Source organism: Carassius gibelio, chromosome B19 (assembly GCF_023724105.1).
Source record: "Carassius gibelio isolate Cgi1373 ecotype wild population from Czech Republic chromosome B19, carGib1.2-hapl.c, whole genome shotgun sequence".
Lineage (NCBI taxonomy): Eukaryota > Metazoa > Chordata > Actinopteri > Cypriniformes > Cyprinidae > Carassius > Carassius gibelio.
In genome coordinates this window covers 19,901,907-19,919,831 of record NC_068414.1, presented here as the reverse complement: position 1 = coordinate 19,919,831, position 17,925 = coordinate 19,901,907, and the positions used below count along the sequence as shown (strand labels likewise).

The window sequence follows — 17,925 nt, the reverse complement described above, 5'->3', positions numbered from 1 at the left end:
TGTCCATGACAAGGTACAATTACAGATGCAGACCACTAGTGGGCAGTGTCCAAAGGAATGTTGCTGGTGTAACCCACAAGATTAAGGCAAAAGCCAGTAGAAGCAGCAGCTTATTATGTACGTTGTTGGAGAAATAACAGCAATGATGGTGGCAATTTTTGTTGCAGCTTGACTTAACTGTAGTTATGTCGCAAGCGAAAAATACATATGATGAAATCAAATGTTTTTTATTAATTTTTTTACCTCTGAAGGTGGGATTCTAGCAGACCAGCCGTAGTGATTGCGGACCGCATAGATTTGACAAGTTGTTACTTTTTTGGTATGTCAGGCTATGCCATTGGTTTGACTCGAGTATAAATCAACCTATATACAACTTCTTAATTTAGCATATTGTAATATTTTTTGCTATCTTGTTTATTTATTTATTTTTATTTTATTTATTATTTTATTTTTAATACAACAAGAGGAATCCTAGAGTTATCGTCTCATCTATAAATAGACTTCTGTAATCAGAATAAAGTCATAAGGGAAGTAACCTTAACCCCAGTTTCATAGCCTAGTCCCAGACACACAATGCATGTCTGAGCTGTTTTAACTGAAAAATAAATAAATAAAAAAAATAAATAATTGCTCTGACATATCTTAAAATATGGAAGTTTGGTCACACTTTAAGGTTAAATTCTCGCTATTAATAAACCATTAACTATGACTTTATATAAATTATAATTAAAGATTAAGTCAGAAGGGAATTGACCTTAAACATTTGTCTGTATCATCCTTCATGCTTTGTCTCTCTTTATTTTTAATGGTTTTACAATTAATTAACCATGTGAATAACACCAAATGAAGTTCTGCTCTGTACACAAGTAGAGAAAACTAACTCAAAGGCTGTGATAGCCGACCACAGATAGCTTCGGCTCTGCTTCTGATTATGGGTGGACAGTAGGTGGCAAGAGGTTGGGTCATTTCCCTTAAAGGAGTCGCACTGTGTCAGTAAAGCTCCAGAAGCCATCTTGCTTCTCTGTCCTCATTACTGCTTATCTTCCAGGCCTCTTCCCATCGTTAAGTCTGACTTATTTACCATTTCCTGTAGTGCATGCTATGAACATTTGATGTAATAAGCCTACAGTAATAAATACTTTCCCAGCTGAACATATACGTTCAGATCTCTGCGTCTAAGCCTCTCCACATGGTCTATATCCTCACAGCCCTCTCAAACCCCTCATTCACTCGCGCTGTGGGAATAGATTCAGTGTTCTGCATTCAAAACGGCAAAATGGCGGGCTGCTGGCATGCCACTCTCCACTATGGTACAATTAACAGGAATGCTCGTTCCAAAAAGAAGATAGGAGAAAACCGAGAAGTTGAAATCTCACGAACTGGTTGGATCTGTTGTTCCTCCAAAATCATTGTCTTTTCCCCGTTGTTCTTCTCTATCAGTGCTGGCTCTCCAGTCTCAGGGTGCCGCTGCACACCACTCGCTGCTGTGTTACCATGGCAGCCGCAGAGCCTGTGGAAGGCAGTATGAAGAGACATGAAACACAAGCAGACCATCTTTTTTAGGAGCTTAGATCTCTATGCACCACACATCATCCATTTATCCAAGCCAATTGAACAAGTCACTTTGACATTAAAGAGCCTTCCTTGGGACAGTTCAAAGGTCTGCTTGAGCTTATTAAGAAAACGACTGATTTAAGCTAAAATTCTGTCACATACAGTAGATATAAGGAAATGGGGAAAAAATGGGGGTGCTTTGATACTTTTACATACTATGACAATGAATGATTGCAATGTGCACTATAGTATAGAGTATTGTACACTGTACTTCATGACACAACAAATGGCTTTGCTGTAGTAACACAATATTGTCTTTCCAAAAAGTTATTGCCAGTCAAATAATAAAATAATAATAATAATAATCATTCCATCAACTGTCCATAGATGAAAAACTAATGCTAGCATAATATAATTACAAATTCAATTGCCAAAGTAATGTAATATAAAATATAAAAAGTGCAGTGTTATACATATTACCATTCAAAGGTTTGGGGTGGTTCAGATTTGTAATTTATAATAATAATAATAATAATAATAATAATAATAATAATTATTATTATTATTATTATTATTATTATTATTATTATTATGTTTTTTTTTTAAGAATTCTCTTATACTCACAGCTGCAAAAACAAGAGAGAACCATTAGTATTTTACATTTCAAAATAACAGATTTTTATTATATTATGTTTTTAAATGTTATGTTAAATATAAATGTATTTATGTGATGGCAAAGCGTTTTTTTTTTTTTACTCCAGCCTTCACTGCCATCCTTCAGGGATGTGCTAATTTTGTGTTAAACATATATCGTTATTATCAATTATAAAAGCAGTTGTGATGCTTAATATTTTTGTGGAAACTGTGATGCATTTTTTAGGATACTTTGATGAATGAAAAGTTCAAAAGAACAGCATTTATTTGAAATAGGAATCTTTTGTGACATTCTGTCATTTTTTTATCAATTGAAAAAAAAAATAATAATAAAAAAAATCACTGACACCAAACTTTTAAACAGTATTGTATGTGTAGTGATAGGTTTTCATTCTGACATCTATGCATAATGAATTGTGATTGGTCATTTGTTTCTTGCATATGTGTACTCATCAAAGCCAGCACTTGTGAGCACTGGTATTTCCTTCATGAAAACTAGTTTCTAGTCATGCTTTTTGGTATTTGCAAACGATAAATCCTTTTTCACAAAGCCTTTTATAAATATTAGCAGTTTAGACATGAAGTCACAAAGTCTCTACAAGATCAAACGACCAAACTGAGAAGCAGAGCTCGACCAGTGATCGGCGTGTTCAACTGAAGTGTGAAAGAAACTCTTGGCTGGAATACCAATAGCCAGTCCTCTCTCCAATCCCTCCCTCCCCTGCCTCCATTGCTCTTTTTTTCCCCCCTTCTCCATCCCTCTGTTCTAGAACTCTCAGAGGCTGCTCCTCACATATGCTCTGTGTCTCTCCGGGGAAATGTAAGAGTGACGGATCCGACGGAAGACTGACAGGGCCCGGGTCCTCCCGCCGATTTCCACTCGCAGAAAAGAAATCATGCGATTATCCAGTCACCGCTAATGATTCCCATGCTGGCCTGTCAGAGAAGAACTCATCACCCATCAGTGACAAGCAAGCTCCTTCACCTGTGTGAGGCACATACACACACTCTGCACTTGCTCTGACATAGAGTTTGTTTATTTGGCTGGTGAGAGAGAATTTTGCACGGTAGGTAGGTGCGATGACTCACATTTTCTCTGGCGTTGTCTTTCCTTCCTCCCTCTCAAACTCACACACATGAACGCCAACTCAAATCCCTCCTAAACAAACCTCCCATCACTCTCTTTTCCCCTCAACCCTTATTTTACCCTAGAGAGGCTCCTAGTTATCATTATGAGTCATTCACTCACTCGCACAGAGGCTTTTTGCTCCTTTACTTGCCTGGAAGGCAACATATCCACTTGGCATGCACCCATAATTCAGAATTCTTCTGTAGCTATCAAACTAGAGGCTTTACAGGGCATGGGTGTCTTTTTACTGTACGTCTGATGTTTTATATTTTTTACACACAGTGGAGTTCAAAAGCTTGTGAGCACATGCAAACAAGATTTTAGCATAAATAGTAATGTTTATTTCAATTTCAAATAAATACTGTTCTTTTGAACTTTATATATTAATCAGATAACGCAGAAATAAATATGTATTGCCGTTTTCACAATAAATAAAAATAAAAATAAGCAGCACAATTTTCAACATTAATAATAAGAAACATTTCTTGAGCAGCAAATCAATGTATATTAGAGTGATTTCTGAAGGGTCATGTGAAACTGAAGACTGCTTTGCCATCACTGGAATAAATTACGTTCAAATAGAAAACAGTTTAAATTGTAATATTACAATGTCACTGTATTTCTGATCAAATACTGTAAATGCAACCTTGACAAGCATAATAAAGTTCTTTAAAAAAACTAAAATCTTACTGAACCTTGTAAAAAATCTTGTAACCAGAGAATTAGAAAGGAATAAATGTATTAAAAAAAGAAACACAGACAGTTGAAATTGCAATTTTTTTTCTCATATTTGTAAATTCAGAAGAATAATTTCTGAGCATTTCTGCATCAACGATTTAATAAAACATCCTGAAATGTATTATAATGTTAATTGTTAAGCTGGTATTATCTAACAAATGAATAAATATTAGTCTCAGACTTTTGAACCTTTGAAGAATTGCTATTTCAATAGACTTTAATCAGGGTAGATGCCATATTGATAGGGGTATAGACTTAGTTTACACAATGGCATGCACTCTGGAGGTCCTAGATCACATTTACTTTTCAAAACTCACAACTTTCAAAACTGTTTCATGGAGTCTACTCAAAGTTTATTGTAAAGATGTTTTGTCAGCAGAACAACCGTTATGTCTATTGAACGCACTGTACTTCTATTTCTCACAGCCTCGTTTTCATTCATGTCAATGATTAAATTGGACTTTTCCTTGACTAAGGTCTGTTGAGATGACCCAACCTTTACACCTCAGCTAAACATCTCAGATTCTATATGATTTCTACCAAAACTCACCATGGATAGATATTTTGTAGTCCCCAGTTACCTGTACGATCTCCAGCAAAGAGTTTTTCCAACTTATCAACTTCAAGAAATGTTTTTAGATGCAGTCTGGTTGTCTTAACAATTTTTTATATTCATTATATGTATGTCGTCCTAGAGGCAATAGCTCTTTAGGTGATGTTGGGGGATATTCTTTTTGAAAAGGAGGTCAGGTATCTAGACTCAACTTTTTTCCATGTCAAAAAGTTTTGATTTCTTCCTTTTCTCAGGGGAGGGATGCATAGAAATAAAAAAATAAAATAAAAAACGGGGGAGGGAAGTCAGTAGGTCTGTTGCTTCGCCCTCAGTTGGCTCGGCTCTTTATCCTCACCTCACGGACTCGCTGTCAGGAAGAAAGACTGAGCATCAAGAGAGCGAAAAATAGAGAGATTGCATTTGATTCAGTAAGGAAGATTGGGAGAGCTAGGGGGCTCAATTACCACAGCAGCTCTTAAGTGCCTATTTGTTATATAATCGTCTCCTTAACACAGTTTTAAAGAGTAGAACAGGTTTTGACTACAAATAATTAACAGGATTTTACATAGATCTCAATTACTTACCCCCGTGTTACAATGTGTTGCATCACTGGCCTGCGAGTGTTGCCCGAAACCTCAAGACCTCCACTGAGTGCCATGGCATGTTATCGTTGTCCTATTTCCAACTATTTCTTCTCCAGCTGATTTAATAAGTTAAATGTGTCTGTATTTGTGTGTCACCTCTTCGCAGCGGATGATGGCTGTGGCGGCACACTACGGGGTCAAAGTGGTGTCATCACCAGTCCAAATTACCCCCAGGAGTACAACAACAACGCAGACTGCACCTGGACAGTGCTGGCCGAACCAGGAGACACCATCGCCTTGGTCTTCTCTGACTTTCAGTTGGAAGAAGACTACGACGTTCTGGAGATAACCGGCACAGAAGGATCCTCTCAGTGGTGAGTGACCTAACAGTTTGCTTTTTCAGGCGTCGCTGGGGAAAACAAAGTCTAAGCAGCGAGAACGCTTGTTGTGGTGCTGTTGGCAGCGGGTAGGTGTTTTACAAGAGAGAGGAAGCCAGGAGAACCACAGTCATGAAACATCTCAGCACTTGTTCAATGGAACAGAACCAAATCACAGCTTGATTCAATTATTCAGCACATAATGCGCACAGAGCTTGGACCAAATAGAGGGGATAAAAACGTTGCAGTCCATCGCAAACCTTGTCTGGGGAGCACCGGAGTACTGTTCATTTATGAAAATGGTTTTATGGGCCTCTTAGTCTCCACGTTCACACAATTTCTTTTTTCACACCTATTAAGTACTGTAACAGGCTCTCAGAAATTCTTATTGGATCAAGATAGGGTTTTTTTTTTTTTGCTTCAGGGCTGTGGACATGAATGTGGCATTAGATGAGGCAGTGTGTAATTTTTAGTATATGCTAGACTGTTTTCTTTTATCCCATTTTAATATGTGGAGAAGGATGCCATTTTTCGGTTGTTTCTCAGTTTTTATTTGGGGAAAGTGCTGGAAACCTGAATGTATACAATATGTTGGATGACTTCAATCATTTAGTCTGCTTCAAACACAAAACTTTCTTACAATCAACCTACGGATCACATTTAGATTTTCCTCCATCCAATCAACAACTTTTGCATAAAAATCCAGACCAATTATTATTATTATTTTTTTTCAGTAGTCTGTTTTGGATGTGTATCACAGTGCAGAAGGAAAAAGATCTGTTGCTGCTTCTGCTACATCGCAGTTTTAACAAATTTAACCAAATGGTAAAGTGCTAACAAAAAAAAAAAAAGTTACATTTTTAGAATTTTTTTTGTAGACTGGTAGCTGTGGGAAAAAAATATATAATAAAAATAAGTTGACAGTAGTTTCCCAGAAGAATGGTGGCTAATTGGACCACCGTGAAAATGCTGGGGACTTGGAGACCATAGCTTAGTTCCTTTGATGCTGTAGATTCTGAAGAATGAGCTGCATCAGTTGGCATGTAAATTAACAGCTTATGTCTGTAGACCAATAAAAGAAAAAAAAAAATACTGTGGAGCCAAGTGCCTCGCTTCTGCTGGAGTCCAGTCCTATACGTGTGTGCACCTTGAGTCGTGACACCCTGCACTGGAGTCATGAAGCATGGATGCATGTCTGCCGCTCATACACCCTTCTCTGAGGGTCAACGGAGGAGTGCTGAAGGAAGGTTGTTCTTGGCCAGAGGAGGCGATCGATAGACCCCACTTCTCTCTGTCCCTTTGCTGCCACCATGCATGGGGTCACTGCTGAGTCCTTAATTAAACAGGCAATTAACAGAGGGTGAGGAGCGAGCAGACAGAGAGAGACGAGATTGTGTCGTTCGACCTTGGCATGTTCTAGAAGCCTCAGGGAGAGTAAATAAAAAAGGAACGAACGACCCAGCACCAGAACTTCACAGGTAATTAAACAATGAAAATGCCCAAAAATTAACAAAAGAAGCATCAAATACTGTCAGAGCAGCCAATCGCTGCACAGCACCAGTTGGAACTCCAGGTTAGTTTTTTTTTTATCTGAGGGATTGGGGAAGTATTTCTGCGTACTGAAAAATTTAGAGAGAATTTAGATTAGTAATTTAAAAGGTAGGATTGTATACCTAATCAAATGGGCTAATATCTATGAATATTAAACCCGCAAAAGGTCTGCTGTCAAATGCTAATTCTGCATGTCTTAATGTCTCTGTGTGAATGAGCAGCACAGTTTCGTACTCATACATGTATATTTGATCTCCAGAGCTGCTCAATAGAGAGTTTATGTCATGAGCATATCATCATTTCATTTAATAAACCTGTTGTCAGATAAATAGAAACTATTTAATACAAGGTCTTCACTCCCTGCCAAAATAAAGGTTTGGTTTAACTTGAAGAAATTATGACAGAAAAATATTACAGTTATTATTGTACAGAATGTATAATCAAAATGTAATACTAATAGTACTACTAATAACAAGAACAACAAAAATACAGTTTATTAATAGTTTTTGTTTTTAAGGAATATCACACAATATCATATTTTTGGTCAATTTTTAATTTAAACGGTGAAGCTCTCGTGCTGCACTTAATTTGATTACATTTTAAGATAAATACACTGTTAGTTTTTTTGTATATTTGTTTTATAGCAGACTTTTTTTTGATAAGGACTTCTTTTGAAATAGTAAAACACAGAATCCAGAAACAAATTCAAACAGACACAGAACTGCATCTCTGAGAAAAGCAAAACTAATTTCATGAGTAACTATAATTTTAATACTTTGGTATAAAATATACTGCTGTTAAAGTTTAATTAATTCAATAGATTAGATATTGTATATTAAACTCCATTAAAATGGAAAAATTTAAACATAAAACTAAAAATTTGTGATAAAGTAGATTTCATAGTATCCTAGATAAATTATCGTTGGCATAAGTTGCTGTTAATTTTCATCTCCAGATTTCTTAGATATTTAGCTGGCAGTTTGGATTGGTCTGAGTAGGAGGATTAACAAGTGTGTGTATGTGTGTGTGTGTGTGTTTGTTTGTGTAAAGGTGAAGGATAAACAGAGGTCTCTAATATGAATGGTCATCATTTTAGACACGCCCCCTTAAGGAGGAATGTCAAAGGCCGTGTGCAAAAATCAATATACAAGTGATCAGGAAGAAAAACAGTGCTGCTCTTTCAGGACCTGTTTTTATCACCCTGAGCATTTGATTGGCACAAGACATGTCTGTGTGCTGTGCAGGACCTAACAAATAACACTGGACACTCAGTCATGTGCCCACAGCAGGGTTACCCATGAATCACTCCAGAGCCCCTCATTCCCTCTTTATCTCCTTTAGCACAGATCCACTGAGCGGCAATAACACTACTATATCACCATGAGTATCCTGCTCGGTAAAACATGTTATCGACACCACTTGAGGCAGTTTCGTATGAATTCACATGATGTTCCACCCACTAAGGGTTTATCTTTCTTGACCTATTTGAATATTGCCACAGTCGTGGCTTGGTGGGATAGTGCATATGTTCATACATTGTACAGTGGTGCTTAAGTGCAGTAACCCATGTCCAAAACAACCTATCATGATTAGTTTCCTGTGTTCATCACTGTCTTGTTCATTTAAAGGCTAAATAAATAAATCAAATACATTATTATTATTAACTTTATTTTTAATTTTCATTTATTGAATCTTTTTTTATATTCGATACATCAGAGATCCTTTTGCTGTTGCTTTGTTTGTTTTGCAGATCTGAGGCTGTCAGTCCTCTGGTTCTCCCTCATCTCTTGTTACTCAGCAGGGTTGAGAGCAGAGAGCAGGCCGGTATGCCCTAGGCACCTAAACACTGCTATAAGGATTGTTTGTTACTTATGCATCTAAACAATGCTTTATTCCTCTCTCTTTCTCTAACTCACCAGTCTCTATCTGTAGATCTCCATCGAGACTGACTGATGTTCAATAACTACTTGTGTTATTGATTACCTGTTTCTTCTCAACTGTGAGAGAGACTGGTATTTATAGAAAGCACTGGATTTTTGGGATGGAGCCATGCCTCAAAAGGTCATTCTGCAGGCCTTTTTTTTTTTTTTTTCTTTTGGTGAACACAGTGTAATGTCCTACAATATCAAAAGAACAATTACATTTGATTCCACGTATGGAGATTTTAAATGATAGATGCTAAGGAATCTGATTTGCTTTCAATTCCTTTAAACATTCATTAGACTAACAATATTTCCCCAAATATTTCCCCCCAAATCTTACTTGTAAGATCCCAGAATGCATTGCAGCATAAATGTTTATTTTTTATTTTTTTTGTGGTTTGTGTGGTTATATTTGTTATTGTCACTGTTGTAGAGGTTCAAATGCAGTAATGAGATCAGCTTTTGAATACATAGCCTATTAAATCCATGTTTAAGAATTAAATTGTGAAATTAATAGCATCGCTATTTGTTGTTTTGCATTGAATCTTGAAGGGAATTTATTTATTTATTAGCTAGGAATCTTTAGCTGTTAACAAATATTATTGTTAGACATAGACAAATGTATATACTACTGTTCAAAAGCAATTGAAATTATACATTTTCTATACATTTATATTTCAAATGAACATATTTCTTGATCAGCTTTGCTCCTCAAAGAATCTTGAACAAAGTATAAAAGAAAACACTAAGCAGCACAACTGTTTTTAACATCAATGATAATTACAAATCTTTCTTGAGCATCAAGTCAGCATATTAGAGTGATTTCTTATTAAAATAGAAAACAGTTACTGTAATAATATTTCACAGAATTGCTGTTTTTCTGTATTTTGTAATCCCTAACTGTAGCTGCCCCCAAGTTTTTACATAGTAGCATAAAATTATTATTATTATTATTATTATTATTATTATTATTATTATTATTATTATTGGTTAGCTTTCTGGTTTGAGAGAGGTTTTTGTCAGCTGGTTGAGCTAGGAGACTGGATTAGTGACTAGTGAAACCAGATGAAAACCAGCTTGTCAAACTACCTTAGACTGTTTTAAGCTCATGCTGAATCTTTTAGCGCATCAGTTGACTTGTAGAACACACAAGTCACATTTAGTACTCTTTCATCTCCTAGAAATCTCACATCTCTCTCCTTTCTGAAGATCTCTGGTGCGCTATACCCTTGTGACCGTGCCTTTGTTGGTTGCTGACGTACATCTTCCTTCCTAAGGTCTCCCCGGCTGTGTTTTAACCTCCGCAGCACTTGATTTAGCCCGTCTCGGTCTATTCATGCTGGAGACCAGGATGTTCCAATCCCAAGTCCTCAGGGAGAATCTGTCATTCTGCTGGCTGCCATTCACAAAACCCTGTGCGCTTCTAGCAATATCTCGCTGTTCGTTTTGGACGCGGACAGAGAGACGGGTGTCGCGCATTTTGTTTTGCACATTTGGCTGGCAGCGGCGCAGGCTCAAGTAATTGGCCACTTGCTTTCCTGTCGCCCTCTTTAGATTACAGTCTGGATTCACGTGACTGGCAGAGGATTTGTCATCGGTGTGCTGCACCACATTTGCCTGGTTTTAAGAGGTGAAGTTTTATTTATGAGAGGCGCTTAACAAAACAACCTGAGAGCAAAAAAAAGCTACAAGCGTTGTAAATCATTGACACAATTTTATTTCTTCATTTATCCTGATAAACATGTATGCCTCGGCCCATTGGTGGAGGACTGGGGCATAGCATTGGTTTTTCGGTGCGTGTTGGTGTTAAACATGATGACTGATCAGCAGTCAAGTCACGCAGATCCCCGCAGAGACAATCTCCTTCTTGTCAGTCTTTCCCCTGCAACCTCCCCCTCATTATTATTGAGATGCCATAAAACGTCAGGATGCAGGCAGGCTGCTCTAATTGTCAGATGAAAGTGTGCCATTCTGAAGTCGTTCATAATAAATGCCGTTTCTTATTTAATTTTTCTCCTCCTCGGTCCTCTGGTTACCGTTTTTAAAATGGTGCGAAACTTGGCCAGAACGAACACTGGGGACGGAAGGTGTTGCGTTTCGCATGGAAATCTGAAGGAGTGTTGCAAATGTTCAGTTCTCCATGGTTTAGACACATGCCACGGATAATTACATCAGACTGTAAAAGCAGGTCAGCGTCGTACTGTGGAGGGGGATATCAATACCATTTCTCTACTGGATGCCTTTCTCGTTACTTGCGCTGTTTTTTTTCCTCTTTCATATGTTTCCCTCCTCCCGTTGTCTTGATTATTTTTTTCTTTCTGACTCAAGATGGCTAGAGTTCAAACAGAATGAATTGTCTTTCGAAGGGGGGATTCAGACACATGCACAATTTGTTCTCAATTCACCCAGATCAAAATCTAATTCATCTTTGTTACTGAATGTATTATTTAGTAAAAAAAAAAAAAAAAAAGACAGAAAACAAAATGTGCATAATAACCAATGCAACGGGTTGGTGTCTTTTAAAGGGACGGCACAGCCAGAATCACAAAATAGAGGTTTTTGAAGGAGATTTACAGCTATTTTCTAAAGACTGATTTTCTTTTAGTGACTTCCCCAGTCTCATTTCTGTACAAATTGTTCTTTTATCTATCTATCTATATATATATATATATATATATATATATATACAAATAATTTAAATTAAATTTTATACTGTTTTGTATAAAAACTGTTATTTTAAATGTTACAATTGAATTGTAATCATGAAACTGCAATGTACAATATGAGGCTCCATTTAATTATTCATTTTAAAAGACTGACTTAAAGGTATAGTTCACCCGCAACTGAAAATTGTCATCATCTTACTCACCCTCATGTGGTTCCAAACCTGAATGAGTTCCTTTCTTATGTTGTACATCAAATAAGATATTTTGAAGAATTCTGGTAATCAAATAGTTGATGGTCCCCATTGACTTCTGTAATATTCCTTTCACTACTATGGAAGCCAATGAGAATATTCACTTACCTCAAGATTTGGTTCAATTATGATTCTGAGGGCAACAGTGTGACTATTCTAGGATTCTCGATGCATCACATAATAATAATAATAATACTATATTAATCAAAATATTATTTAATCTTAATAGTGACTATTATCTTGCACTTTTATATGCTACTTCAATATTGACTCAAAGTTAATCAATCAGTTAATCAATAATTATTTTGGATTGACATGAGGGTGAGTAAATACTGACAATCTTTGTGTGAAGGACTCTTTTATGTTGAAATTGACAAATTACTGTCATTTTTAAGATGACTCAAAGTTGCCTGAAAGCATCACATGTAAGTGTGGCATGTAACTATGGTCTTCTTCTCCTGAAGACCTGAGGAAATGACAAAGAAGGGGCTGTCAGGATGACGGGAGCTGAGTGCATTATCATTATGGTTTCTGGTTGTACTGCAAGCCGTTTCACATAAGCCTTAACAACGACATCGCGTTGGGCTTCGTGACATTGCCGTTTCAATTATACCTCGAGATGTGCTACTCTGCATGTAAAGTAGATCCTTCCCATCCTTACACACGTATACCCTCCATGAATAATACACAGGACCATATGCTCTGGAGGAGTATGTGCAAAGCATGCAAGTAGAGATCACATGCAAACATATGTGTTGTGGTTAGGTATTCTCTCTATTTATTTATCCAGTGATCACCTGGGGACATGAGAACCTGCAGTATTTTGGGTTGTAATGTTTAGTAAGTAAATCCACACTGCATCATCTAGATTCCTGCTTGTGTAAATATCTCTAAGGTGCAGAACAACTTCTCACCCTCTTCATGTTTCCACCATGTCTTTGCTGAAGCAGCGGAATTAAACCGAAACTATGTGTTGGCTTCCCATCAAGGACAGCGTGAAATCAATAGCTGTCTCTTTAGTCCGCCCGATGCACTTATCAACCATTTTTTTTTTCGCGAGTCCTGTTTTATTTAGGCATGTGTTGGTCTAATGTCTCCATTCGAACTGAGCCATCCATCAAAACGGCACGGATGACCGTTGCTTAGCTGGTGTCTGGCAATATCAGATTGTTTACACGCATCCACTCGGCGTGTTAAGTTATCTCTCTCACTCTTCAGCCTAGCAGACGCCCATCTGAAATCAAAATCGACAGGAGTGGGTGAAGAAAACGGTCAGCAAACTCATATTTAGTTGCTTCCTATCAGTGTCATGACCTAAATCAACACTTTTCCCCCTCTCGGAATGTTACAAGAGCTTTTAAATGGAGGGCAAAATGACACAGCGGTACATGTGAATGAGGTGAAGGAGCCTATATATATCTTTTAGGACATTCTGTTGGACTGGTGGGTGTGAACCCATTGATTCTGGCTTGACGTGCTCTAAATTGACCCCTTCTAGGGTCCCTGCTCAGCTTTTGGCCCACATTGGAAAACAGCAAGATGGACTGTAGTGTTTTCGTAAGCACGTTTGCTGCTAGGTTTGCGGCTTTGTTCATTGTAATGATAGACGTGGACCGTACTATGAGAGATTAAAGGTAATGGATTCGATCAGCTCCCCATTCCTCACTGCTGATTACCCAGCACTCCTCTCATTTTTTATAGATGCCGGGCTGCTGTGATTGGCTCCGGTTTGCTCAGTGTGTTTCACAGGTATTGCTAAAGTGCACACACTGCATGACAGCACACTGAGTAGATGCAGTAGTTCTTGTTGCCTACAGCACAAAAGTGAACAAGGTGTGTGGAGGTCTTGGCAAGTAGCTCTCTGATCACTTATTCTTTGTGACTAAAGATTATACGCTGTGAGGGAACCATGGGGCAGGTTGAATTGGACAAACCTCTCAACTTTTCTTTTATGTTTTAAAGTTGTACATATTGTAGTATCAGTTAGTCAGTAAGTCAAACTATTGGCATCAAGTCTGGTCCACATTTACAGCAGTCAGTTGGGAACTGGAAATCAGTTCTCAGAACTATAGTAGTTTAATTAATAGATAGATAAGTATTATTTGTTTGCATGGAAATAAAAATGGAACTGGAAGACATTGTTTTTGAATGAAATAAAAAAAAAAATTGTCCGAAATTTTAAAAGAATCATGAACGGGTAATTTTTTATTATTGTTTACTGTTCTCTGAGGGCAACTTATGTTATCAATATTTTTACATATATATATATATATATATATATATATATATATATATATATATATATATATATTTTTTTTTTTTTTTTTTTTTTTTTTTTTTTTTTACAAAAGTAACAAGCTATTCTCCACCCTTTTTTGACCCCCTCATCAGGAATCACCATTTGAATACGCATGTCGGATTTTAAACTTGGAAGTAAACAACCACTGCTATGATTGGCTAATAGTTGCGTATGTTTGATAGCCCAAAACCTTCACATATGGATGCTGTTGAGATTTAGGTAAAAAAATGCATAAATCAGTACATGTCAAATGATTTCTAATAACAGACAAAGCAATAGTGACCACACAGTAGAAACCGTTACTCCCACTTTTTTGGTGCGGCATTACTGCCAGTGTAGCCAACAATGGAGCCAATGTAGTTGGCGCAGCATCATCTTTTAGTTTCAGTTTTTTTTTTATACTGTATCAAATTGTGCCTTGTTTGTAAACTAATCTGCAGTAAATGGAAGTGAACAAAGTTCTTACAGATGCAGTCTTGCTTAAATAAAATTAATCCACTTTTTCTAAATGCTAAAATGAATCCAATTCAAAGACCACAACGTGGAACTGTAAGACCTTTTGTTGTATTCAGAGCCATCTTTATCACTTGGTTTCTGCATAGACCTGCGCTTGCCTCTCTCCTTATTTACACTGCATGTGTGAATCAATGGGTGGAGCCAAACAGGCAGTGCTATAGAAACAAGCGTTGTTCACTATTACGTCATAAAGTGGCACATTCCACAGCCTTTGTCATTTTGGAAGATTGCCTTTAATACAAGCTGTTTTTAGACTAACAAGTTTTAAGTTCTGAAACTTATAGGATGTTTTATAGTACAGTGACATCTTATACATTAAAAGATCAAGGGAATTTTTATTTCTCAGTTCATAACGCCTTTAATGAATGAAATATGTTTGTTGTGGTATTGTTTAATATATAGTTAAAGGGAGATGCAATTTCTGTCATCATTTATTCATCTATCTCGTGTTGTTCATTAGTTCTTTTTTATTCTGTATAAAGAGAGCATAAGATCATAATGTGAAAAACATTGGAAGACATTAGCATTCATTTTCTAGACTTAAATTGTCAGTAGAACCACTAAGGACCCAAAATCATTGAAGAAACAGAATCGTTCAATTCTTTCCTGTCTCTAGTGTGCATTATGGTGTAGTTCTCAACTTTATAACAAAAATATTCAATAACAAAAACATTCAGTTGTAGAAATGTGCATTGTTATGTATCCCAGTTGGCAGCAGTAAAGAACCAACTCTGATACCAGCATTATTTTTGTGGATTTGAATAACTGTAGCTTATTCTGAACAAGAGCCGTCTTCACAGACTCAGAGGAGGCCGTCTGACCGACATGTAAAACAACCAACCAACCACCAAGGACATATAATGTGTTATGCCAATGGGGCCAGTGCCTCGGGGCCTCTCAGTGCCAGGGGCCTCAAACTGAGATGCCTGCTGTGGCTAGAGAAAAACCACAGCTGATGTAAAATTGACATAGAAACAAACAGTGCTTGAATGTGTTCCAGTGACTACTGGCACAGTGTGAAATAAATGCACATGTTCCTGGCTCCTCATCAGCTTCAACGTTTTCAAACAGTCACAGTACATTCTCGTCTCTTTGGCAGTGTATTACTGGTATATTGTGTACTTTCTAGTGCATTTCCTCATATTTATGTTTATTTTTATTTTAACACTTTTTTTTTTTTACAACCTCTCTATTGTGAGAACAAGTGGTCTTCGAAAGGCTGGTGCCCTGGGAACTCCATAATCCATCACTACCAACCACATTTATAGGGGAATATTATAAATCTGAAATCAATAATGCTATAATAATAGACTGACTTCAAAGGGATAGTAAATTTCAATGTGCAAGAAGTTAGTGTTTTGTGGTTTAGAATATTTTAGACATAATTCTCCAATATGTAATACATTTCTGCTCAAGGACATCTCATTTACTAGCATTTGATCACTACCAACTGCTCCAAAATATGTCAAACTATCGAAAAGCTTCACCATAACAGCCTTGTTCCTTGTATAAAACACTTAATTTCTCCACAGACTGAACAGATCAAGTGCAGAGTCTTAGATGTTGGGGCAGCCAATTCAGATAGAATCGAGTGATTTCAGCCACGTTTGTGTGAAATATGCATCATGGAACTTGGGTTTTTATTGCTGCACGTAGACTGGTTAAACTAATAGATCTTTCTAGTGTAATTTCACTTGACATCGACTGTATATACATCATGAACATCACTTTCATTTCATTGAATTATTGAAATCCGAATGTCAGTTTATAGTTTCAATTTTTAATTGGGCTATTTGGTGTAGAAATTTGTGCCGTCAAAAAACCCCCTGATAAATGAAATAATTATTGCACTTGCTGTCAAGCTGTGTTCAATTACTGCAGTGTCAACAGTATTTAAAAACACTTCATGGATATTGCCAACGGTTGATCAATGAGATGTATTTTAACGATCGTCTCATTTGGGAACTCTGGACAGCAGTTTTGCGTCAGATGTGTTTTTCGTGTGGCATATGGACAGTAAAAGACAACAGATGAAAAAAGGCTTGCCTAATCTATGCCACATTGTTTTGGAAGTCTGGTGCTTTGTTTCAGCATTGTGGATTTTCTTTTTATTTGTTGAGTTTATTTTGTGAAATATTGATGAGGGTGGGAGAGACTGCGGGCTGCACTCTTCTTTTACAGCCTGCTTTAATGAAAGTGCTCAGTGTTTCTTCGGCGTTTTATTTCATGAAGCGTGATTATTCTTCGCACACCACATCGCGCCACTAATCCTCACACCGCACACACAGAGGCATTAACATGATTAATTCATTTTCAGCCAAATAAGACGGCTATTTGCATAATAACACTCAAAGACATCATACGATGTGAAGGTCTTTTGTTTAACAGTTCTTCACATACTGTAAATTTGGAGAGTATGTTTAAAGGGGTAGTTCACATGAAAATGAAGATGTGTCATTATTTACTCACCCTCGTGTAGTTTCAAATCTGTGTGCTATTACTCATGGGTCGGAACGCAGAATTCTGTCTGTCTGTCTGTCTGTCGATAGTGGCAGTAACATACTGTGCACCTCTTTCAAATCCTTCTCTTGAGTCATTTAGCAGACCACTGGGCTGTGTTTCTGAGTTTGAATTTCAGATAAACTGTGTTGTTCTCTCTGGCATGTGTATATCAGCATGTCCCTGCATGTCTTGGTGTCATCGAGTTTCATCGGTCACACCTCGACGTCCTCATTCAGAGATCAGCGTTCCCTCCGAGTCAGCAAGCCACGCTGCACTGGCTTCTCTCAAAATGGCTGACTCACTCTAAACAACACTAAAACACTATTCTATCTGCCCAGCACTTCTTATCAAAGCTTGGACTGGGCAACTGTATGACAGACAAATCCTTACACAGCAAGTGTACTCTGAAATGTTAGCTGCAAAATAACATTCTATGCCGTTTAGGGCTGCACAGTAAATACAATTTCTAATCGCGATTACAATTATGGAGACCAAAATTACGTAATCGTTCAAAGCGGCAATTAATCGTTACCTCCATTTATGTTATTCTGCGTGCTTAAGATGTGGGTTTTTATTTTTTTATAAATACATTATACTAAGGGATTTTCCCATTATTTTAATTTTAGTTT

The 17,925-nt window shown here is 37.1% G+C and overlaps 1 protein-coding gene across 1 annotated transcript in view; it reads left to right on the top strand.

The window, feature by feature from the left end:
- The window catches only part of LOC127978954 (CUB and sushi domain-containing protein 2), a 274,020-nt gene that overhangs the window by 92,272 nt on the left and 163,823 nt on the right, over positions 1-17,925 (top strand). Inside the window, exon 5 of the mRNA XM_052583978.1 lies at positions 5,379-5,586. Within this exon, the coding sequence (XP_052439938.1) occupies positions 5,379-5,586 (208 nt within the window). The remainder of the gene's footprint in view (positions 1-5,378; positions 5,587-17,925) is intronic.